Raw genomic sequence first — 25,443 nt, 5'->3', positions numbered from 1 at the left:
GGAGAAAGGCAGCAGATGCCCGTGGCACTGCCCAAACAGCAAGAGAAGCCCGTCAGGCACATCCCAACCTCTCTCCTCTCAGGGAGCTTCCCTGAGCTTCCTTTTTCCAGATGGCACTTTACACTTTTTCTATCTACTCTTACAGATACACGTATACAATGCTGAGAACCAACCAGGGAATGTATGGACACAGCCTGAGGCAACGGTGGGGCTGAGCCCCTGGCACCACAGGGCCCCATGGCCGTGGGCCTCCTGCCCCCTCCTCATGCCACCTCCTCACCAGCAGTGCCCGTGAGCTCACTTGCCCATCCCTGAGCCAGGGTCCAGCTCTTGCCTCTGGCAGCCACACCAGCTCATCACACAGGGCAGAGGGACCAGGCTCTGGAGTAGGTGACTGCAGGGAATGCTGTGTAACACAGGAATTTTGGGAGGAACGTCTTTCAGTCCTTAAACACCCACAAAAGCAGATTCTCAAAGGCAAGAAAGGACATCCAGTGCCTCATCCCATTTTATGCCTTTGAAAACCTCGCTCCTCACAGGACAAAACTGGCTCTGCATCCACTCACAGCACAGCCAGCCCTGTCACAGAACTGTGTTACACTCCTGCACCCCTGCCCTGCAAGTACCACTAAATGCAGCCTCTAAGGAAGACTTGTAAATGGGTATAGAAAAGCACACAGCTTTACACAGACAATTGCTAACTTTGCCCAAGGGATAACTGCAGAGCAGTTACCTGAGGGAGCCCCAAGCACACCCAAAGCCTCAAAGAGAATTAGCTGCCACTCAGAGGGGCAGAGACCCCTCCTCTGCAGCAGAAACACTCCCAGGGCACAGATCCTGCTGGCACAGCAGCAAAGCCAGTTCCAGCTTTGGCTTTTGTTTGTTGCTTTGAACTAACAGTAATGATTCAGGCATCCTTCAGGTAACCTAAACCCATCCCTGAAGGAAGGAGGCAGCCTCCTGGCCCCCGTGCCCTGCAGAGGGCAGGTTGGTGCGTTTTCTGTCAGCTGCAGTAGCCACCGATGTGGCTCACGGGCTGCTGGGGAGCCCCACTGCCCCCTGACGTGCGCACACAGCTCCCTACAGCTGCCAACTGGCACAGACACCATCCAGCAGCCACTGCCTTCCACTCCATGGGGCAGAGCCCCCAGAGCAATGCCTGCCCTGCAGAGAAACAAGGGAAACCACTGCTAGTGAACGACACCCGCTTTATTCAAAAATAGAGATCTATGAGACATTTCAGAATATACTGCTGCCACAAACGGCAGCCTATACGCCTAGAGCAACTCCTAAATCAATGCATATACACATTTAAGCTGCTGTTCAAAAAGGAGACACACACCTTGGAGAAATCTGTTCAACCTTGAGAGAAGGTCACCCCCTTCCCCAGATGCCCAAAGGGAAAACAAATAAAATTAAGAACCACAAGACTTCATTTAAATTAAGCAAAAATAAACCACACACATGTATTTGGAAAAGAAAAACCAAAACGTTGCCATTAAAAAAAGACACACAGCTCCCTCCCAGAGCTGCCCAGAGCAGCGTGAGGTGACTCCATGTTTGTCTACAGGACTGGTTTTCCTGACAGCTCTTTTGTCCTAGAACAGATACACAATCAATCCATGGTCAAAACAATCGTGGGTTAGAACAGCCTCCTGGTACCTCCATGAGCTGGGTTGGGACAGAAGCGAGGCTTCTGGTTTGGGGGGTGAGATGCAGGGGAGTGGTGGCTGGGCTTTCATTTTTGGCAAAAGCAGAGCAAATGTACAGTGCTTTGTGTAAACCACACTGGGAACAGAGAGGACGTACAATCACAGCAGCTCCTGGAACGAACAGTTCTGCTGCTGGAAAGTTTCCTGTAAACTGGACAGAAATGCATTTCCTGGCTGGGCACTGAGGGCAGGAGGAGTTTTAACAAAAGGAAGCACTGTTAAGAAAAGGATATGAACTTCCTACCCACCTAATGACCAAACTATGCTGCATTGAGTAGGCTACTGAATAGCCTGCAAAATATATCAAGGAGGATGCAGAACAAGCTTTTCATTTCTGTAGGTGTCCTCTGGTGCCTTTGACAACAGCAGCTTAATCCTATAGGGAAGCAGAAGCACAACAGGGCACTTCCACCCATTCCAGCCTGCATTACCAGATCAAGGGTTTCCAGAAACTTCACTTGCTTTCCCTGTGTTCTAGTGAGAGGTGCTCAACTGAAACACAATTGTTATCCAAATTGGAATGGTTTTCAGTGATCAGAATCCAGCTTCTCAGACCTAACACACAACCCAAAGTGTGATGACACCCAGGGCAGGTAAAATCCCAGCTGGCAACATGATGGATTTCAGAGCAGCTTCAATTTGCTGCCCCCCCATTTTTTTTTACTTTTCCAGATGATAAAAATCAACTCACAACAGTCTCTGCACAGAGTGAGGTACATCCTTGCCATAGCTACATGCATGGACACGGTGTGTGTGCACACAGGGCATGTGCATACACTTGGGTCTATTGTCCCCATAAATCAGTATTTATACCACATTTAACTTCTGTGCTGGAGTAAAGTCACTAAAGCCATGGTGACAACTTAGAGAATTGTGTTTTCCATGTAACCATCCCGAGAGCAGGTCAGAGCCTGCCACAGGGACACCAACAGCTGCAATACACCATTCCAATCTGTCAGTTAAACCAAAGCTCCTGTGACCATCTGGTTTTGTACAATGGAGAGGAAAAATGTGGTATAAAATCCAAGGTGGCTAGAACAGAATTTACTTCCCCTCTCACTGGGGTAACAGCCAGTCCTGCATCGCTCAGCAGAGTGAATTATGCAGCTCTCTAATTCACAAAGAAAAGCTGCTCATTTTTATTGCCTGTGGTGAGTTTCAGTTTAGGTTCATGCCAAACGGGAACTTTCTCCATGTCAGTCCCACAACAGTATGAAGAACTGCTGACTTCAGAACAGTATTTCTCTGCACCACTGCTCAGGTGATGCCACCCTCTTCCACTGACAGGGCCCAGCACTTGCACACACACACAAACACACACACACACACATCCCTCTGAGCCCATGAGCCACTCCACTGCTCTCAGAGTTGAGGTTCAGAAACCCAACTAAAACACACAGGACTTATTCAGAAATGATACAATACTTTTACAGAGGAAAAAATGTTATATGGTCAGCCTTCCTTTGAAGGCTTTCCCCGCTTGTATGTACATGATTCTCATGACTTTTGTGGGGGTAACAAGTGCTAAGAGCAAACAACAACTAAAGAGTATGGAAAATATGATAAAAGTTTGCCTACACGGGCTACCCCCACTCCCTTCAGAGCTCACAGAAACTCCTCTGCCTCCCCTCTACGTGAGCCAGCGTACACAGAGAGAGGGTGAGCACGAGCAGCCAAGAGGTTGAAAGCTGGGTCTGCAAGTTCCTTCCTACTGCAGATCGTGGAAGACTGGATTTCCAGTCAACACCAGAGTCTTCTTACTTCTGCTGGTAACAATGGAAACTGGGGGACACTGTTTGTTCTAGTCTGTTGAAAACAGGTCACCTGCAGATGGCAGAGGTGCCAGACCCCCTGTGACATTGGGCAGCAGTGACAGGTCTGGAAGGCTCTGGATGTGGGATTTCAGCTCCTTGCGGACCTGGGTTACCCGAGCAAGCTTCTGTTTATACTCCTGAGGGAAAAAAAGACAAGAGAAGGGAGATTAAGCACAGGTTAACAATGGTGCTTCTACTCAAGCCAGGAGCATCTTCCAGGTGAGGATTCCGAGAGAAGGTGGCACAGCAGTGGTGCTCTGAGCTGGCATAGCTGCACAGTCTGTCACAGTCACAGTCTGGCCACAGGCTCTGGCATCCCCAAGCCACTAATGAATCCTGCCCTGTGTTATTGAGCAGAAGCTCTGCAAAATGCCCTCAAGTCTGCACCCACTGGGGCCTGGCAGAGTGTGTGAGCAGTGGCATCACAGAGCCTCTCTGTTCTTGCATCCTTCCCTGGGCTCTGGCAGCGCAGGGCTGAGTGCTGGCCCTGCTGCCCACTCAGCAGGCTGGGTACCCCCCACTGCACTGCCCTTAAAACACTCATTTTCTTCAAGTCTGACAAATTCTACATAACTAGATAGTCCAATTTTCCCTTCCAAGTCATTAAATCAAAACTGAGTATTGCTGGTGAAACAGTCATTAGAAAACTTATGTCAGCAACCACTGCAGCTGCTGCAGGAGATTGGCACGTGGCAACCACAGAAGCACGTGTGTGACCACTAATGCAAACCACAGCCAGGCACAGCCAGGCTGGACTGCTGTGACCACTAATGCAAACCACAGCCAGGCACAGTCAGGCTGGACTGCTGTGACCACTAATGCAAACCACAGCCAGGCACAGCCAGGCTGGACTGAAACTGAGTGAAATACAGGCATCAAGATTTTCAGAGAGGAAAGCAGGAAGTTAGAGATCCCTGAAGAGGAAAGTTGCAGGTAGTATTTCCACAAATAAGGTCTGGATTGAGCATTAAAATGTCCAGTAAAAAACAGCTGTTATCTTTGAGAAACCTCCACAGTCTAAGAGACAGCAGATGACAGTGACTGGCATCTCATAACGAGAAGAGAGGAGCTTGGACCTTGAAGACTGAAGAAAGGATTGCACCTCGTTATGTTGAGCAGACCAGCACATATACAAGTCACAGAATGGTCACCTAATACAGAAGCTCAATTAAAGATGGATAGTTATGTAGTTTTCAAAGTTCTGTGATTCTAAATGTCTGTGTGACAGTCACAGTTATTTAAGCAATCAAAGCCCACTATCACATCACCTCTTTTGGAATGCACCAGCCTTCACCCAGCTACACATGGCACCTTTCTCATGGCATCTCCAGAAGGCAGGAAACAATGAGCTTAAGAAAAAAAATCATAGACAGAACAGGCTGCCATACAGCCAGCTGTATTATTAACTTACTTTTCATTTCTTAATTACTTGGCAAAGAGAACAGTTTACCAGAGAACAGAAGTTGATCTTTGAAGATCAAACAAAAACCATCTTTCTGAAGAGTTTACAATTTTAATTCAGTCTTTCTAACCTTCTCAGGGACAGAAATTCTCTTCACCTTCTCCACATATCAAAGCAGAGCAGCTCCTGTGGGGTTATAAGCAAGGAGTTTACAGTCTCTGTGTTCCATTGCTTTGAATTAGAATAGCGGGAGCAGCAGTGAATTGCAGCAACTCAGAGCACCCCTACGCCTGGAATGGCTTTAGAAACATGCTCCATAAATTTCCTGCCAGCACCAAATAAGAATGTCCCTTAACAGCCTACTTCAAAATTAAATCCCTTTGTGAGGCACAGTGAGTTAACATTCCCTCATAACCAAACACTTCTGTTAATGTACAAAAGATATATATCAAAACAAGTTCAAACAAAGCTCTGCCAGCTTCATAAACTAAAGCACACGGTTCTCAGGCTGAGAGAACAGCGACAAAATCCTCAGGAGAAGCTGCACCCATTGATTTAGGATGGCAAGGATGTGTTTTGTTTCAATGGAAGACAAAGAATCAGGGTCAGAACAAAAAAACATCCTGCATCCCTAGAGGTACCACTTTGGGAAATACGTAAACAGAGAAACAAGTCAAGAAAGGCACATTATGGAGACAAAGCCAGGAAGAGACCCCCAGATACTTAAGCCTGAGTACAGAGCAGGAGCAGATAGGGTAACTTGGCACTTTGGGGCTCTGCTCTTAGCAGCAGAGAATTCTGGAGTCCTGCTGCAATGTGGAAGAAGCACTGTAACCTCCTGCACGAAGCACAAGGCATTTGTGTTTCCTGTTTGTACTGCTCTGGAACACGCTTCCAAACCAAGCTGCAGCCACATGCTGTAACACACGACTCTGGAAGCAGGTTTGATGGGAAACCATGTTTTATATGCAGCCCATGACATGCTTTGAAACTGCACCTTGCAGATTTCTACATAAGGTCCCTCTATTCCATAAAACCCCTGAACTATGAAGTGCATTAAAGGAAGCTGCTGCTTTCTGAGGCCTTAGTTTGTACTCCCTGTGTCTAGCTAATTGCCTCACTGCATCCCAGGCTTTCATTGAGATTAATAGTATTTGCATGCTATTTGCTTTTTTTAGACAAAATAATGAGACCTTTGCTGTAGGCAGGAGTTTCAGGATGGTACAGAGGAACCTGGCGCTGTGCCACACAAACAGTGCTGCTAATCAACCTTCCCTTTCAGTCTGCAGTGTTCCACAACCACTCAGGCCAAGGAAATTGGATACTTAGTCCTTGAAACAAATGCAAAATCAAATTAAACAGCACTGAAAGAACCCAACTGAAGCATTTCATTCATTCACGCTTCGAGAAGCCCCGCTGGAACATTCCACAACTGGCTGTGATCACTGTGACAGGAAATCCATCCTGAGGACTCAGCTCCACCCAAATCACATCGGCTGTGGTTTATTTCAGCTTCCAGTTGCCACTGGACACTTCCACTGCTGTGCTGGGTCAGGCACTAACGTGCTGTAAGTCATCACAGCAACTGCATCTAGCAAAAAACATCTGGTTAAGCATTCATGAGGATTTAGGAAGTGACTAGGAAGAGCAGCCAGGCTCAGGTTTGATATGCTGTAGCCTGAGCAGATGCATGACAGCAAAAGACCACAGAAGTCAGGGAAAACATGCACCAGAGGCTGGACAGAAATTGGAACAGAGCAGGCAGTGAAGCGAGAGGTCTGACAGCAAGATGTGTATATGGTAATGTGAAGCTGCTCCTTAAAAACACTGAATACCCAACACTGATGTAACAGGCTGATTAGGTATTCCTTAGCCTCTGCTGCTTGTCACTTAACCTACGTAAAGTACCTTTGAAAGGTGCTCATTAAAACATGTGCTTATGAGAAGTGACCAAAATGAAGGGTGCAGAGAGAAAAACCACCAAAAATTAAAAGCTTTCTAAAGCAAGGAGAGTCAAGTTCCTGCTCAGTGAGAGCAGCACACATGAGCCCTCATCTTACACCCTGACAGAACACTCAGACGCAGCACATCAAAATTAGAACAGTAAGGGTGTTTTTATTGTTTGTTGGTTTTGGGTTTCCTCCCCTCAAAGTTGTTCTTTGTTACCTGAGAAGGCATGGATTGTTATTAATTAGAATTTCCTGTATTTGTACACATCTAGATGACAGAACAACACATTTTTTAGCATAGAAAATGTGGTAGATAACTTTTTGAAAGCCCACCATTTGATTTTCCTTTCATGCTCCAGAACAACTCTGCAGAGAGATGCCCAGTTTGGATGCTGTGTGTACACTCCCCCCACCTCCTGCCAGGCTGTTCTGGCCTTTTCAAAAGCAGCTCAATATTCTCCTCCTCCAACATAAAGTGTGCCAAGTGTATCAGCACTTTTCTCCTGCTTCAAACCCACCTCCTTCCACAATCTCTCAAGTGTCACATTTGAGCAAGTGCAGTTTTAGAACCCCATTCTACCCTCTACTTCCTGCTATGCGAGCACACATCCATCTTCCCTGCGTGGTCAGTGTGCCAGGCTGAAGTGCTAACAGTTAAGTCGGTGGGGGAGGGACACAGCTTTTCCCCCATCGGTTATAACCACCCAAACCTCATAGAAGGAACTAAAGAGACTGTCTGCAAAACTGACGTGATTTGGCCTTGTAAAGAAAGCTTACAGTCCTAAAAAGGAAAGTAATCTTGGTCAAAAGAGAGCAGCTGACAAATACTCACACAAAACCCAAGACAAAAGAACCAGAAGCAAAACATGAATTATCCATAGCTTATCTCCATGCAAATTCCACTGAACACAAGCGAGAGATTGGTGCTCTGAAATAGTTTGTCTGGCTGCTTGCTGGACTACGACACACATCCTGCTCTGAAAGAGACCTGCAGCTGCACAGGCCTGCTTGTCTCCAACCTTGGCAGGGCCAGTGCCCAGTGCTGCCTGAAACCACCCCTTGGAAGGCAGCCACAAGGCTGCAGAGGAGAAACGCCTGCAGCTGCACAGGGCATGGCCTGCACCTGCGCCCCTGCCTGCAGGAGCGGCTGCTTTAGTGCCAGGGAAGACACAGAACATTTGCCAGAACCCGGCAGAACTGAAAAGCAGCAGTACAGTCAGCAGGGCAAGTGCCCTGGGGAGTTCTTAACAGCCACATGGTCATTTTGACCCTGTAAGAAGCCAGACAACGGAGAGGGAAACATCTTCCATTTCACAAGTTCAGAGCAGCAGAACCCCCCTCAAACGCAGAGGGACAATAAATGCTAGTGCTGAAGGCAGTCTCCTCCTTATTTTGCAGCAGCACTAAACCAACAAACCTGAACTCTTCTCACAACACATCTGAAAGATGCAGGCTGTGAATCCGAGCTTGAATGATAGATTTCCTTACAGAGCTCCAGTTCATTTTCATACCTTAAATTTGTTCACAGTCTTGCTCTTAGATTTGACAAGGTTTCCTTCATTCATCACACTTCACCAGAGATGCTATTTCTGCTCTAGGCACAATTACATGCTCTGAAATCACAACTTATCTCCTTGCTCTCCGTTTTGCTTAGGACTTTGAGTTGTCCAACAGAACACTCAGCAACAGAGGCCACTGCAGAGCCTTTGTCCAGCTGCTGGAGACGCCTCCTCCTCCTCCGCTGGCCTCTGCAACGTTTGAAAGCATCCAGCTACATATTCACCTCTCCAAGCATCTTAATGCCTTTGATTGCTAAGCAAAGAGTAGTTAGATACTAGTTGGCTCCAGTGAAAGGCATACAAACACTTTCTATTGATATTGGATGGTTTGTATTTGCTTTCATCTCTTTCAGCATGATTTGCAGCACAACTGTAACTATCAATGCCCACAGGTACCTACGAAATGAAGAAATCACACTTCTGCTTTGTGCAAAGCAACACAGCTGTTGCCATGAGCCCTACACCCTCCCCAGAACCAGATTAATCACAGTGTTGCTTTAGTGTATCACTATGAAACAGCCTTCAACCCTGTCCCACACCCAAAGCACCGCTGGAAACTCTGATGCACTGTTAGTCACTTTTTGCCATGTCCATCGGCGGCTCGGTTTTATAGACCTGAGCATGATACTGTGCTGGGTGCTCCCACTCAGGACCTTCTTGCCCTGCCCAGTGTGTTGAGCAGAAGACCTGCCACTAGTTCCCATAGCTCTCTCCTGCTACCAGCCTGCACGTGAAATACTGGCAAGAACTAAAACTGCATTGCTTGTTCCCTGCCTAAACCACTGAAATGAATACACCACGACCCAGGAGCCCTTGTCTGAGAGGAAAGCAGCAGCAGCCACAAAGCCATGCTAACAGTGACATGCCATAAAGCCTAAGCAGTGGAAGCAACACAGTAATGCACTGAGTACTAACTCACTGAACTAAACCTCATTTCAGGAAAGTGTGTGGTGCCAGGCAGTCCAGAAAACCTCATATGAGATTGTACTTCACAGATGCATTATCAAAGAGGGTTTGCAAATTCGTATGGGCACAGCTTCAACACCTTACCAAAGCTGTGAAGCCATGAATATTAAAAACTACCAGCATCTAAGCACCCCCACAGCTCTCAGCAGGATTCCAAGTCACAGTTTTTTTCAGGTGTAGTCAACAATGAGGCAAATTCCTCTAAACTGGATCTTAAATAGAGTATGTTTTTTATTCTTATACACACACAGAAGCACAGACATATATTTGTATGTATACACACAACCCCCATACACACCATATATACTACAGCACATTCCTTGCATCAGCTCACACAAGCACAGCTACAGAAGATATTTGGAGGGCATGGGGAAGGACTCAGCATCACTGACTGCAAATCAGAGCCAAAATGCTGAAACGCACATCTGACTCTTTGTTCCTCTTCTCCCCATTGCATTAAAATAACCCTCCTGCCACTTACTCAACATTTTCTATTGTCAGTAGTTATTTCAGGTACCCATAAAGCTTCCACACAATTTGTCATCTTCTGGAACTACTGCCACTTGGTTCTCCTAGTCCTGTCTATTTGGTTGACTGAATTTTACAGTCACCCGCTAAACCAGCTTGGAAATGTCCTCCCCACACCTCAGTTTTACACAAGCTGATTCCCTGGGTGTTTCCTACTCGCCTGCTCTGCAATCAGGAACAATACACCAACTTTTAATCTTTCCCCTGGAGTCCTGCAGACTCAGGTGCTGAAGGACAAAAGCCCTCCCTGTCAGTAACTGTAACAGGGGCAGCAAAGGCCAGAAATAACACAAAGCAGGGAGATGTCACTGGAAGTTGAGCATTCATGTGCTATACAGAGACACCTTATCCCATTCTCACAGAAATTCTGGGTCTTGTTCCCATCTTTGTCTGAAAATAGATTTTATTTCCAATGTCCTGGTTTTGGCTGGGATAGAGTTAATTTTAATAACCATACCTCTCAGTGGGCTCACCTAAGGAGTATTTAAATATAAGAGTTCTTACATGCTGCTTAGCATCAGCTTTGGTCCAGCTGATCTTGCTCTGCAGCTGATTGCCAGGATTAAAGGACTTCTACCTTCTTAGCATGTTTAAACTGCGAACTATCACAATTTGTCTCCTTCCCCCAAGTAATTCTAATTATTACACTTCCAATTTTTTCAGCTGCTACCTTGAAAGCAGTTTGTCCCTGAGTGATGACCTTCAGGCACCGTGCCAGCTTTCTCGCTTCCAACTACCACTGTTTCTTAGCACTGCATTGTTTCACGCCAGTTTGTGTCAGCCCTGAAGTGTCAGAGGGTAATTCATTGTCCAAAGCCACCCTTCTCAGCATATTGTCCTTTAATGAAACAGCTTTTCTGCAACTGATGACAACAGCTTTGTGTCACAGGGTTTTGGCACTGCAAAGCACTTTGAGCATTAGCCTGCTAGACATGAATGCACTGAGTTTATGTGTGTTTTGAGCATTTGCTTTGTTTCTCAAGAGATAGTATTAATAGGATTAACAAACAACTGCAGCTGTTTACGCTGCAAAAGCTGCTTTTCAAAAGCTGCAGATGAGCTGTGCTCACTGCTATCACAGTGAAAGACTCTGTGAGTAAATAAAATGCAAGAAATATCCAGAGTGATGTTCAAATTAGATATTTCCATATCTCAAAATAAACCCCTGAGTCATATCACTACCAGAAACCCTTCTCCCCAGCCAGCAGCCTTGGCTAAATGAGGATACTGAAGTAAACAATCCATCTTCTATCCAAAAATGCCACCTCTGAGAGTCAGGAAAATTCATAAGGGAAAAAATAATCTTGCAGTCGACAGTACCAAAGATTCTGGAAGAGATACCTTGGAAGAGTAAAGCATAAATGCTATGTAAAATGAGACTTTTTAATGTTATTTTCATATTTCAGTCTTTGGCCCAAGTAAATGTTTTGTTTTTTAATACATTCTTAATTGGTACAAGAATTTCAGACCCTTCTATTCAAATGCTTATCAGCACTAAAAAGAGAAATCCAGGCATACCAATAGGGGTACTGTGAGAACATCAAAGACTCAAACAAAACTGATGAGCAGATATATCCTGTCATATCTGTAAACAGTGTCTCCCACTCTTTATTAACCCTCTGCAATTCAAGAACAATGCAATGCTTTAATCAGGCAACATCTCCCGACCAAGACTTCAGATACAACAGGAGTATGAACTGTGGTTAAGTAACTATTAAAGAGGGGCATTTTCTGCAACTACAGTGCTAAGGCCATCTTATTTTGGCTGAATGACAGAGGTGCCATCTTAAATATATTTCATAAGATCATTCTTTTGTTCCCAACATACTAAAGAATGTTTACCCTTAACAGTGGGTGAGTGACCTGCCCTGCTGCTGTCAGCAGGATTATTCCCACTGAAGTAGCTCAGCCACTGAAGTGCTTCATTTTCACATTTTTGCCTCTGCCACAGCTACAATTTTCAAGTAACATTCCTTACCAAAAGGATATTTTGCAAAACAAACCTGACACAACTGCCACAGCATTTCAGCCAGTGTGCTAGAAATTTGTGATTATGAATGTTTTAATTTCACAGTCTCAAATTGACTCATCTTTATGGATTGTTCTGGGCTTTTTCAAGCACTGCTGGGCAGCATTTTGCTGATTGTTCCTTGCCTTTTTTTAAGGAAAGCAAAGCAATATGTGTCTCATCTATAGACACACAGAGAGACATCTGTTTGTGCTAGACAGGTGTCCTTCTAGCAAGAAAAAACCCAACCTGATCCCAGACTTCCACTAGTATTCAGCAAATAAATCAGATGCCAAACAGGATTTGATTTCATGGCCTCTTTTGTATCTGTGTCTGAAAGTGCCTTTTAATGACTGACTTAGAAGGCAGACCCTACACTTGAAGAGACTCAAGCTAAACAATCTAACAGAACCATTAACTATCCACCCTAATTCCAAATGCAGAATCAGCACTTGTCTGGCTGATTTGGAAAAGAAAACATTGCTCTAGAAAAGCAAAGTGTTCAGTCAGGAGACACTGAGACACTCAAGTATAAACACACATGGGAAAGAAAACACTTAAAATGCACTTTACCTCAGAACAAGGCTGCCCAGCTGCCAGAGGATGAGGTTTGCCATGACAGTACACAGGCTGCAACTGCTACAGCACAGTCTCCTTCCAGAAGACTTTGTTCTCCAGAGCAGCTCATGTCCCACCCAGCAGCAGCTGCTCACTGTGGCTCCAGGAAGCCCTTAAAGTGCCGCCCAGGGGTCGTTTCACAGATGGCAGAGTGACACACAACCACCATCCTTAATTAAACTTCCACACTACTCCCCAGAGGTGGTGCTGAAAGAATTTCCTCCAAGACAGGGCATTTTGGGCTGCTGTCTCTGTGCAGGCTGGCTCAGGGCCAGCCAGAACAGTCTCATCTTACAACACTGCCCTCCTCCTTCAGGGGAGTGATAGCAGGAAATGCCAGGCACCATCTTTCCATATCAGCCCAATTTAATTCCCTCACAGAAACTGTAGTTAAGAGCAGCTGTTACAGGTTGGGTACCAGAAGATCTGGCTTAAACTGCATCTCCTTATCAAACAGGGGCCAAGAAGGCAGACAAGGAAAGTGGAAGGAAAAATATAACAAAATACAACCAATTAAATAACCCCCAGAACCAAAACCAGACAACGATGGCAAACGGAGGCTGATTTCTTGGAAGCAGATGTCATGAAAAACAGGGTAAGTCTGAAGAAACTCTGTGAGGTGAGCCTGCTTTTCTTAAACAAGTATGGAGTTCCAGCCTTCCATGTCCACACGTCAGACTGAAGACCTGAACAAGTCTGCCTGCTCCAGGCTCTCGACACTGCTTTCTTACCCCTTTGACTACAGTGTAAGGGTAACGCCACGAACCATCTCCCTCGAGAAACACAGAGATGAGGAGTCAAGCGGGAGCATTTGCTGAGACAAGGGGCTCTCCGGCCCCAGTGTAACCAGTACTCACTTCTAGCTTCTTCTCCTTCTCCGTCAGCACATCCTTCTGGTTCTGGGTGTACTCGATGAGCATGCGAGCCAGCTGGCGCCTGTCCTCCAGCTCAGCCGCCAGCCGCCCGTTGTACTCTGCCAGCAGCAGACACGCTTCATCTACCGTCTTCGAAAGACGCTCCGCGGCCTCTTTGTCTACAGGCAAAAATGTTGGGCAACTCAGAGGACAGTTTAAAACTTACCTTCACCAGCCACACAATAACATTCACACACACAGTCCTGTCTCCACAGGAAAATAACAGCTCACATCACGGGGGCTTTAAAGGAACCAGGCAGCACCAGCATCCTAAGAACAACGATTTTTAGGCACTGCATTTTATCCCTATAGAGATGTAAGTGACAGAGGGGCAGGGGTACATAAACACATGAAGTTACCCTCTGTGAACAGATTAAACTAAAACGTTAGGCTGTACTTTCAGTTGAACAACTCAGGTGGTTTTCATGTTTAAACACGTCATACACATTTTATCCCTCTTCCCTCTGAATAGCACCTGATGTACCAACAGAAGCAAATACATGAACTGCACACCAGTCCTCTCAGCTGGGCACTGTACAAGTATATTGTAAAGGACTGAATAAGTGACAGTTCATTATGAGTTCTAAATTAAAACTGCTTCCAGAGGCTTCCTAGCGTTTCATTACTCAGAGCCACAAAACACAGACCCAAAAGTAGAATTCACTCCACCACACACCGTCACTATTTAAAGAAAAAAACCCCACTTTGATTTTTAAGTCATTCTTTGGACCCACGTTCACTCATCTTCCAGTTTCATACCTGTAATCTTCTCCAGTAATGAAACATCTTGAACTTCCTGAGGCAGAGAGGCAATTTTTTGCCGCACTGTAGCATCTCCTGATGCTGCGTTTTCCAGGTCTTGTAGGGCTTTGATCAAATCCTCCGTCTACAAGACAGGCCAGACAACATTAAAGCCAGGTAACTTCTATGCCATTTCCTGTGGACAATGCCACTAAGGTCACCTATTGCTGAAAACAACCATGTGGGGAGAACCTTTTCATGTAATTATTAAACTTTCTTCCTAAGACAGGGAGCATCCACTAAGTTACAGTATCTCAGTGTTCAGGATCTTATGCATAACTGCAGTAGGATCGTCTTTTCCAAGACACTGCAGTGCAAAACTTCTAATTCCCATTAAGAGAAATCAGTATTTAAGACACAACTGAAAAGTACATGACTCAATCAGTTTTGAGAAAGAACCAGCAGCCCTTTGTATTGCATCCAGTTGGGATCATCCCTGACACTTTCTCGTAGACCAGCAGCAGTGCATGTGCACTCTGACAGGAAACACAACCAAAAATCAACCCCAAACCTGTATCTGTCCAAACAACACTGACCCATCTCCATTGTTATCAGATTTCCAATTCTGTGACTGGTTACCCACCAAAAGCTTTGATGATAGTGAAAACTATCCCTGCTGAAGCAAGCTTTTCCCTTCTCCTGCTTTTGCAAAGCCACTGCTGTCCTCAGTTCAGCTGGAAGCACACTGATCTGTAATCCAACCAGGCTTCGCTGCATCCCCTCAGCTTCATCTCTTGGATGGTTTCGGTGCATCGATAAAAAAATGTGCCAGTCTAAACAAATACACTCAAAACACATCCAGTATTACAAGGGATGTGGCTGAGGACAGCCTTCCTAGGACCTCCCCTGACACAGCATTACTACCCTGCTCAGGGAAATAAAACAAAAGGAGAGAGAGAGACTCTCTTTTGAAACTGAAACACAAGCCCTGGCACACCACCACTGATGTTTAAGCGACATTTCAATAGTTTGAAAGCTAATAAAAACACTGAAAAGATTTTAATATGAAAACCAAAGAAGTCCATTACCTAACAATTACTGCTGCTTTGCAAACTGGTAATGATTTCCAACAGTAACAACAAGAGAAACCATAAGCTTCAAAGCATGGAAGTAAAACCAACAAAAAATGCACTTATTTCCTTGACAGCTGTTATTTATTCTCCAATATTTATGGTCTGTTAGATGGATGTTGTGGTTTTTAAGTCATTGTTTATTTGAAAAGAATAAACATGTTCCTCTTGCAGCCTGAAGCACTCAGAATGACCCTCTATTTCATTCCTACTATTTCCACACCACTGACACGTGAGCCTCAAAGTCTTCAGAGCTGATTTTCCTAACCAACCCCACACAAATCTATCAAAAAGGTTGAGTTTCTTATTAGCCCTAGGAAAGAGATATAAAATAACTAAGTTTAAGCACGTTACAGCTTTGGGTTTGAGATTGCACATTGACACTTGAAAGCATTTAAAGCAGTAGTCCTTTGAAGTTCTTTACTGGTGGCACTACTCAGACCTTGGCTTAGACTACCTGGAATCACTCGGAAGCAGTCCCCTCCTTCAACAGGAAAAAGTCCTGTTCCATTTCACAATGACTTCTGAACCCCCAACCGAGCTTCTCCACTGAGGCATTTCCCTTGTTGGCAGCTCCACCGTGTGGCTGTACACCGGTGGCTTTCACAACCCCCACCCTCAGCCCGGCCCACCTACCAGCAGTGGCCCAGCGCTGGGGTCTTGGGGTGAGTAGCTCCCAGGGTAATCATCGTCTTCCTCCTCTTGTATTTGCTGAAAAGTTCGCTTTAATGACTTCTTCTCCTCTGCAACTAAAGACACATACATGCAACTCACTTGGATGCCAGGTCTGCCCACCTTAACTACCTCCGCTTCCAAAATGTTGTACTGGATGCTCTGATGATTAAGTTCTCTGAAGAGAAGGATGACCACAGTTGGACTCCAATGTTGCCATCACATGCCAAACACTCAGATGCAGAAGAGCAATCAAAGGTTGATTTTGCCCACAACTGTGTCTCTGTACACACAAGGATACACTCTTCATCACCAGTGTGCCCTGTATTTGTGCCTCCTACATTGAAAGTTAGGCAAGTATATGTTATGTTTCAGTAACATGGCAGGTTTTCAACCCTGCTCAGATCTGCTGCTTGATGCTACATATCCAGGTGAGGATCTCTGCCAGTAGAAATGGAGCAGTGATGCTAAGATACACATGGACAGAAGAATTTCAGGTTATCTTTTTGCACCAAGTATATGCTCATTGTCCCTCAACTAACTAAATAACTGCTGGTTTTTAACCTTCCAACAAAAGAAAGACTGCAGGACAGCTCTACGAAACCAAAACTCCAAGATGTGACAGCAACAGCAGCAGCAGGCAGAGCATGAACCACTGTCCAAACAAGTAACCTTAACACTTCAGAAATAAGGATTTCATACAGCAAGACAGCATTGGTTAAATGAACCTTAGCATAGTGCACCTTAACTTGAAAGGAAAGAGGCAGTTTATTTAATGAGTCACAAGCCTTAATGCAGCCTTTGATCCAGTTACAGAACCTTCAGAAGATGACAGATCATTCTTCAGGCTTACCACCAAAATTAATAAGAGCTGAGGCAATTTGTAAGAAAGCTTTGGACAGAGGCTTGAGAACGTCTCTTCACTGGAATCAAGTCTTGCCAAGATAATCATGGAGCTCAAGGGAAAGAGGCAGTATCTGCCTTGAGTCACAGGAAAACCCAAGATCACTCTTGATTTAAAATGAAATCAGTCTGTCCAACTGTAATAAGGAAGGAAACACAGTCATTCTGTCATGAAAGCAGAATTTTACTTGCCTTGTCAGGTGGGACATATGTCTGGAAAAACTTTATTTCAATGGGAAGTCAGAGATGCTGCTCATGTGAGGAGGAAGCTGAGTGACCTCCATGGGGTACACACAAATGCATCTCTGACAGAGAATGGTTTTACTCAATAGAAGGCAAAGAGGTACAGAAAAGAGTTACCCTAAAACAAAGACATTTTTTATCTATGCTAGAGCAAAGCTACCTAGGCTAGACAAAGGTACAGCCTGAGTATTGTGGGTATACAAATGATGTCAGAGAGTGCTTGACAATCTGGCTGACAAGCAAAATAACCAGATCAACAAGAAAAAGAGCTGCTGTCCACAGAGCTCTGCAAAAGACACAAGCTGACTTGAACAGGAGATGTACAGATGACATAACGGCCAAAGAGAGCATTTAAAGTTACATCACCCAATACAATGTGCCATCAATATTTATCTCTTGTGTATATTTACCATGAAGTAATTAACCAACAAAGGAGAAACACAAGATAATCAATAGAAGAAGAATGCATGCACACAAGTGAAGGTGAAAATGAGAACTGGGATTCACATTGCTGAAGAGCTGCTCCTGCTGAGTTGCCAAGTGGTCTGCCACAAGACACAGTGCTTGCTCACCATTCTAACACAGAGAATTCAGAACTCATCGAATTGTCTGTCTGAACAAGATCGAGTTTGATTGGAAATCCTCTGAAGAAGTCAGGTGCAAGAGCATCTGCAGCCCTGAGCACCAGTCTCTAGCTGCCCTGCCTGGAGAGAGGCCACTCCACGAGCACAGGAAGGGCGGCTGATGGGACAAAGAAGTCAGCAGACAAAGCAGACAGATTTGAAGGAGCATTTTGGGCACAAGTAGCATGACATAAATGTGGGACTACTGCACTTTTTTATTTGGCCTTGGTAAACAGGGGCAGCAGAAGACCTGAGGAATCCTAGACACACCATCCCTGTTTCATCACAACAGAGAAAACACCACATTTCTTTCAAACTCAAGAGCCTACAGTGGAAAAGGACCCTTGAAAGAGCAGAGGGAGCAAGGCAGAAGTTAGACACACACCCTGCCTGGACAGCTTTCAAACTCTGGTAGCCAGAAGTAATTTTTAACCATTGAAGTCTACACTTCTGAAAAAGCCTGTCAAATCTAACATGAGAGGGGGAAAGCAAGCATTAAGAGTCTAAAACTGATCCAAGTTCTACAATGGTACATAACAAGCAATCAAGATATCCTTGTAGGATGTGGACAGGAAAACCAAGAGCACATTCTTGACACGGACATAAAGAACAGAGAGAGGCTGCTATTAGAGATGTTAGCTGGGGTCTTCTTCACAGCTCTGAAACTGAACTATTCCCTAAAAGCCTTCAAAGAGCACAGCAGTTTTTTCTCCCAAATGACAGACAACTGCTGTGATAACAGCTGTGCAGCAAAGCTCTACGTTGTCATTATCCAGAGAGACTTGTAGAGCTATTTCTCCACTGACTTTCCAGTCTTCAAACCATCTCCAGTTGCTGGAGGAAGCTTACAGTGTCTAAGATCTAGTTTGAGAGGTAAATAGGCTTCTTTATGCAGAGTAGAGAGAGATCACCTATGGAATCTGTATACACACACTCTGAGGGATAACTAGGAGTTCGAACCTTGTCAAAACCAGCATTTTTATGTGTTTTTTTTTTAAATCTCAAGGCAATATAAAGTTACTCTCTCTTCTCTGGAGGACTCGGTGACATTGATCTCATTGAAGCAGCCACACTACACGGTAAGCATAAGCAACTCCCCGTGCAGACAAAGCCTTTCCCTTCACTGGAGGGAACTATGCAAAGGATTCCAATTTGAAAAGAAAACAACACACAAAGCACTTTGATTCACATGAATATCTCTCAGCCTCAGTACAACTACATCATGTGCCTTTGCTGACAGCTAAGCATAGAGTTACATGACAAGCTGCATCAGTAGAAACCTCTGTCTGTAGGGAAGCCTACAAGGAAACAGATACTGTAGGTCTAGAGTAACAGGAGAACCTGTAAAACAAGGGGTTCTCTTTCTGACATTGGAGAGAGACATGTTTACTTGAAAGGCAGACCAGCTGAGTTTAAATGGCCTTTCACATGTTGGCAGGGCTGTCATTCTCAATCAGCATAACAAAACAAAAAGCCTCCAAAAACGATAACTAAAACTCAGCTTTAGTGGGCTTTAGGTTCCAAACACCAAGGGTTTAGCAGTTTGTGCAAGGTCCAAGTAAACTTGTACGAAAGACACTTTTGGAAAGTGATTTAGGTACAAAATATACACAACAGCAAACAACAACTTTCCTAAAGGAAACAGGAAACCATGACAAAACATCAGAAGACACTGGAGAACAAAACAAGAGAAACCTAATGGTCCAACTGCCCTAATCCTTCTGTTTCTTTGGAGGCAGATTACTCATGATTGTTTAAGCTCTCCTTACAACATACATTTGTCGCTGGCTTCTCCGACATCCAGCATAGCTGAAGTTGAACTGCTCCAACATTCTTCCCAGTCCTGTCCCTGGGTGCCTTTATTTCAGTTATTCCTGGAAGCATCCCCATCTACTCTCCCCTTGGATGTTTTTCTCTGTATTTTAACATGGGTCTGCCTTCCCCTGCCACAGCTTGCAGCACAAACACCACCAGAGCAGAAGGGGAGAAGTCCAGCCCTGTTTTACAGGGTGACATTCCTGCAGCAGAGCACGTTCAAGGACTTCCTTCAACTGTTTATTACAAAGACAATGAAAGAAAACATGTCAGCTATATAGGTTATACTGCCTGAAGGATTTCACCTCCAGCCTCTACAGACCTAGTTTTCCCAGGCTTTAAGATAAATGGGTGGCTCTTCTCTTCCCTATTGCTTGTAAAGCAAAATCTTCGAATAGAAATGAGACTGAGAAAGCAAATGCAAGCTTAATAAATCCACACATGTAGAGTTAAAAGAATACAAGAGATCAATATTCAGAAGCTCATTTCCATATGCATGCTTATTGCCTTAAGGAACCTGAAAGATTAAATATGGTAGTGAGCTGCAGCACTGAGGAAATCAAACCCCTCTACCTCGAGCCTACACAGACCCAGGAAGGCAGGATGGTTTTGGAGGAGTGGTGTACGATGGGTTTTCACATTTATGATAAACATTATATCTGTAAAACACAGCACATTATTGCCCCTCTTGTTTGAGAGCTGAGTAACTACCACAAAGCCTTCTGCAACACAGTCACCTACAGAAAAGTGGACAAGCACCAATTTGCCTCAGGAGTCCACGAGAATCCCAAGTGAAACTGGCTCTCACCACTGGAAGCTCATTTGAAGACATGCCAGACAAACAAGGAGGAAAACTTAAAGCTCTAATGAGTTTTTCAAATGCCTTTTTTCTCTTAGGTAAAAACCAAGGATTGAGAAGGCAGCAGCAACAGCCACACTCCTGGAAAGGCTCAGACTGTTCCCTCACATGAAAGACACCTCATTAGTATCTCCAATTGCCCACAGAAAAATTAAGTTCCCCTCCAAGCAAAGTCATGCACACAACAGTTCTGAAAACATCTGTGGTTCCTCATCCTGTTTCCCACAGCCAGGTCTGTTACACTTAGGAAAGGCTTGATTTTTATAAACATTTTTCAGTTGAGAACAGCAGCAGGGCTGATTGCTGCCACCAGCCAAAGGCAGGACAAAGCTGAGCAACAGCTCCTTGTCCCTTACCCAAGAAAAGCACAGCTGTGGTTCTTGGATGCATGGTGTCCTTTTGTTTGGATTGAGAGCTAAACACTTGTGAAACACTTATCTAGGAACCTTAAATTAACAGTTTCAAATCCTCAGTTAATCAGTTTCACAGGTATCCAGGCATGCAAATTCATGTCAAACAAGTGCCTCATTGCACTGTCCCCAGACAACAGCAAAGCCCCAACACCAGCTCTCTCATGTAGAGACTGGACCCCTTCCCTCCACCACCTCTGCCACCACCCAGGGCAGAGACACCCTCTGTCCTGACAGAGAAGAGACAACATCTTTGGTCATTTCTCCACTGTTTGGGGACAAAAGGGCAACACCTTCTGAATGTCACACTTAAATTACAGGAAGTTGGAAGGCCTCTGCTCTAAGGTGATGAAGCACCCATCTCATAATTTTGCCTGAAGCAGCATGTGAAAAAACCTGAAGAACACAGCCATAGATACATGTCCTCACCTCCACGCCTCATATTAACGCTCATGGCTTCACACTAGTTGTGTATTAGTTCCCAGCTCCAGCAGACACATCTAGCTTGTTCTCACCACCAATGAACAGCAGAAGAGCCCTTCACTAATGATTGAGACAACCCCCAAAGCATCACACTCCTGTGGGGAACAGTGAAAAGCATGGTCCAAGCAGCAATGTGATTTTAGCTCATGTCAAGGCACTGACATTTCCTATAGTTGCAAACTGGGTAAGTTTTCCCTTGACCAGAAAACTCCTGATTTTTAACATCCCTCACCTTCCACAGCTTAGGCACCCTGCTGCTTCCCTCTTTCCTTTGCAGTACCACCAGCCAGATCCTTTCCAATGCTACACAAGAGGCACAATCTGCAGAGGCAGTATAAAGTGACAGGAAACACCAGAAGCTTACACTCAGCTTCTCACGTCTCATGCAGTAATAAGGTTATAACTGGGGTGCCCTTCATGCTAAATGACAGAGTTATTGGTTTCCTCAAATGATGCCAGCTGGTATAAAGGAAAGGAGATCAGATGAGCTTCTGGGCATATATTCCAGCCTTCAATTATTAAAAAGACCTTGCTGAATCATAATAAAATGTACTAACTACAGAAAATGAAACAATTAATGAATGAAAGTACTAACAATACCAAACAAACCACTGCAGTAATCCAGCTGACCACTCTCAGAGATGTAGAACAGGACAATTTAACTCTCAAGGTGGACACAACAGTTCCCTGTGCCCTATCTGTCTTTGTGTCAAAAGGCAGCCCTGAAGCACTGCCTGAAGGAGCAGAGCAGACATTACCTCAAGTTAATCTTGCTGCCACTCACAAGGCAGCACAACTGCAAACTGCAACTGTGGGTTTAATGAGAGTCAGATTCCTCTCCAAACCACCCCAAGGACTCCTCATGACCAGCTCTGGCAAAAACTCAACCCCAGGAGCCCAGTGCTCAACTCCTCACAGTGCTTGCAGGGAAACACACGCCAAAGTGAAAAACAAAACCAAGCAAACAAAGGCTGTATCATTTACCTTTAGTCTGGGGACTATTGGAGTCTTCCATCGAAAGCTTCAGTTGCTGTATGAACTCGCTGCCATACACACTCCTTTCTTGCCAGATGTTAAGCAATCGCTCCAAGGGCTTCTTGCAGCCCTCATCTGCCTCTCTGTTCAAAGATTAGAGAATAGCTATAGTTCATCTGAAAAACATTCCTCATGTGTTGAGAGATCATCCTCCAAACCAGCAGCTGCATCCATTGCAACACTTGTATGTTTGCAGAGAATTCTCTCACGTTGTCTGACACAAACTATGCAAAACACACTTGTGGCCAATTTCCCCTTCTGTTGGAACCAAAGATTGCCTGAAAGTGCCCCAGGGTCTCCCGCAAAGGAAGGGCAGGGGAAGGTTTGAAGGAAGAGACTCGCTATCAGTCAGAACTAACAAGAAGAGCTATAAAACACCCCCAAGTTGACACATTTACAACTCAGAGTATTAACTTTAAACAGTTGTTTTAGTCAATATCATCCCAATTAAAAAGCAGGTTGTTTGGATCATTAGGCACTTAAATGTACTCATATAGTGCACTGAGAGTCTGACAGCCATCCAGAGCAGCACAACACGACACATTGAGCATCACAGTCGTTTGCCTGAGAGAATGGGAACTATCACACTACTGAGAGGAAATCTTCACTAAGGACAGTCCAGTTTTGGTAAGATGGGACCTGCACCACTTCTGCCCTTCTAAGGGTAAAAACCTTCCTCTAGAAAGGAAGCTAATCATCAGACAAGCGTTAAAACAAGCAACACAAGAAAGAAATCTTGCTCAGCCCAAACTGCCCAGACTCCAATGACCCAAAGCACGGGCTCTTTTAAAGTCTTCTGACAGTGGGAAAGAGCCAAGCGTCACACAATTATCCAGTTCACTACCCATGGTTTGGTAACAGTTAAAGTACATAGGCACTGCGTGGAGAGAACAAATTGGGGAAGCTGGGAGAGGCTGAGCCACATCCAAATGAGCTTGCCCAAAGAGAAATATTAACACTGAGCAGTTCCTAGCCACAAAGTGGCCAGAACCCAGCCTCTACTAGAGAGAAGGTACAGGCATCCCTTATAAAACCCAACAAAACCTTAAAACCCGTTTGAATTAAACTTTGTATAACAAGAAGGCAAATCTCTAGAGGGAAAAGCTGCAGCAACATACCTGGCAACGTGAGAAAAAGCATCCACCAGAACAGATTCAAACTCCCTGGTGAACTCGGGGCCTTTCCGCTTACTGTTCTGGATAACATCGTTTGCCAAGTACAGGAAAGTCAGCTTCCTACTCGATTTTGCTGGGAAAGGGAGAGAAAAAGAAGGGAAAAAAAAAAGAGAGAGAGAGAGATTTTGGATGTGTTTCTCACTTCTGTCACCAGGAACCACCAGCATGGCTTTCCAACTGCTGATTGGTTTTCAATCTAAAAATAAAGTCCAAAATGCTTTCACTGTACCAGGGCGACTCAGAGGCCTGAGCCCAACAGCTTTGAACTCATTATTTCTGCTCAGGGTTGGGTTTTTCCCTAATTAATTTATTAGCTTTACACTTCTTCTGCATGGGGACATCTCACCTCTGAAGCCAGCAGAGTAACAGACCTTAACCCCGTGATTAAACGAGCTGCTCTCATCCCAGAGCAAATCAATACCACAGCAGGTTTATTTCTTCATTAACTTCAGGAAAAAAAGCTTAGTATAGAACCACTTTATTCAAGGTGGAGTGAGACTGTAGGAGGAAGCTACAGGGGTCACTCATATGCTCTCCAGACCAGGTTGTACCAAAGCAACGTGAGACAGTATCAAACTGTTTCTGTACAACCCTACAACCACTCCTGCTACATCTATCCCCCAGCCTCTGAGGGTAATTCCACACTGGATAGCTGCCACGAGCACAAACCCAAGTTTTAAAAGCAAAATCTAAAGGCCAGCTCAGGAAGCACCTCACAGCAGAGCCCAGCACTGCCAGGGGAAACGCTCAGCATGCCCCTGTATCCCAGCCCCGCACTGCTGAGCGCCCTCCTGGTGTCCACTAACACTTAGAATCATACAATGGTTGGGGCTGGAAGGGACCTTTACAGCTCATCCAGCCCCAACCCCTGCTAAAGCAGCTTCCCCTGGCTCAGGGGGCTCAGGAACGTGTCCAGGTGGGTTTGGAAACCTCCAGACCAGGAGCCTCCACACCCTCCCTGGGCAGCCTGGGCCAGGACTCCCTCACCTCAGCACCAAAGGATTTTCTCCTCGTGTTTAAATAGAACTGTTTGTGTTCCCTTTGTCACTGGATACAACACATGAAGTGCTGCCCCAGCACCCTGACACCACCATGTAGATATTTGCCAACATTAACGAGCTGCCCCGCGGCCTCCCGCTCTAGTCACCGCTTAAAGCGCCTCTACCGCCTTTTAGCACCGAGCCCCCAGCGCACCCGCGTAACGCCCTGTCCAGCGGCGCCGGGGCTCCCGGTATCCTCGCGGTCCCGGCCGGAAGGAGCGGCCCCCGCCGCGCCTACCTTTGCGGAGCTCCCGGTGCCAGACGGACACGATGGGCCCGGCGTGCTTGCGGTGGTGGATGAGCCACAGCGACAGCGTCTGCACGCTCTGCTGCGAGTTGCTCAGCTCCGACAGCTTCTTCTCCAGCGCCGACTCGGAGAAAGACGACATGGCTGCGCGGCCGGGGGGTGCTCACTGGTGGCTGCGGGGCCGGGGGGCCGAGGGCTGCGGGCCGGGGGCTTCTCACCGGCGGCTGCGGGGCCGGGGGCTGTTCACTGGGGGCTAGGGGACTGGGGGCCGGGGGCTGCTCACCGGCGGCTGCGGGGCCGGGGGCTGCTCACTGGGGGCTATGGGGCCGGGGGCTGCGGGGCCAGGGGCTGCTCAGTGGGGGCTATGGGGCCGGGGGCTGCTCACCGGGGCCTGCGGGGCCGGGGGGTGCTCACCGACCGCCACCCGCCGCCGCCGCCGCCACAAGATGGCCGCCCGACCCCTCACCCCGCCGCGGCGGGTCGAAGGGCGGCATCCTACGGGTCCGCCGGAGGGACAAAAGGGGCAGCGCTACGCCCGGCCCGGCGGCTGCTTGGGGGGGGGGGGTGTAGGGCGCATGCGCAGCCGCAGGGCTGGCG

At 46.0% G+C, this 25,443-nt stretch overlaps 1 protein-coding gene across 1 annotated transcript; it reads right to left on the bottom strand.

Moving 5' to 3' along the window:
* Positions 1-1,191: 1,191 nt before the first annotated feature.
* On the bottom strand, positions 1,192-25,415 carry RPRD1B (regulation of nuclear pre-mRNA domain containing 1B). Its single transcript, XM_062009207.1, has 7 exons — positions 24,838-25,415; positions 23,503-23,632; positions 22,334-22,467; positions 15,978-16,090; positions 14,230-14,356; positions 13,414-13,589; positions 1,192-3,663 (listed from the first exon to the last, which is right to left on the bottom strand). Exons 1-7 carry the CDS (start codon positions 24,986-24,988, stop codon positions 3,514-3,516), a joined length of 981 nt encoding a protein of 326 aa, XP_061865191.1. The 5' UTR covers positions 24,989-25,415; the 3' UTR covers positions 1,192-3,513.
* Between the last annotated feature and the right edge of the window lie 28 nt (positions 25,416-25,443).

The sequence above is a fragment of the Colius striatus genome, chromosome 16, assembly GCF_028858725.1.
Source record: "Colius striatus isolate bColStr4 chromosome 16, bColStr4.1.hap1, whole genome shotgun sequence".
NCBI classification, from domain to species: Eukaryota; Metazoa; Chordata; class Aves; order Coliiformes; family Coliidae; genus Colius; species Colius striatus.
This window is presented reverse-complemented; position numbering and strand designations above follow the sequence as displayed.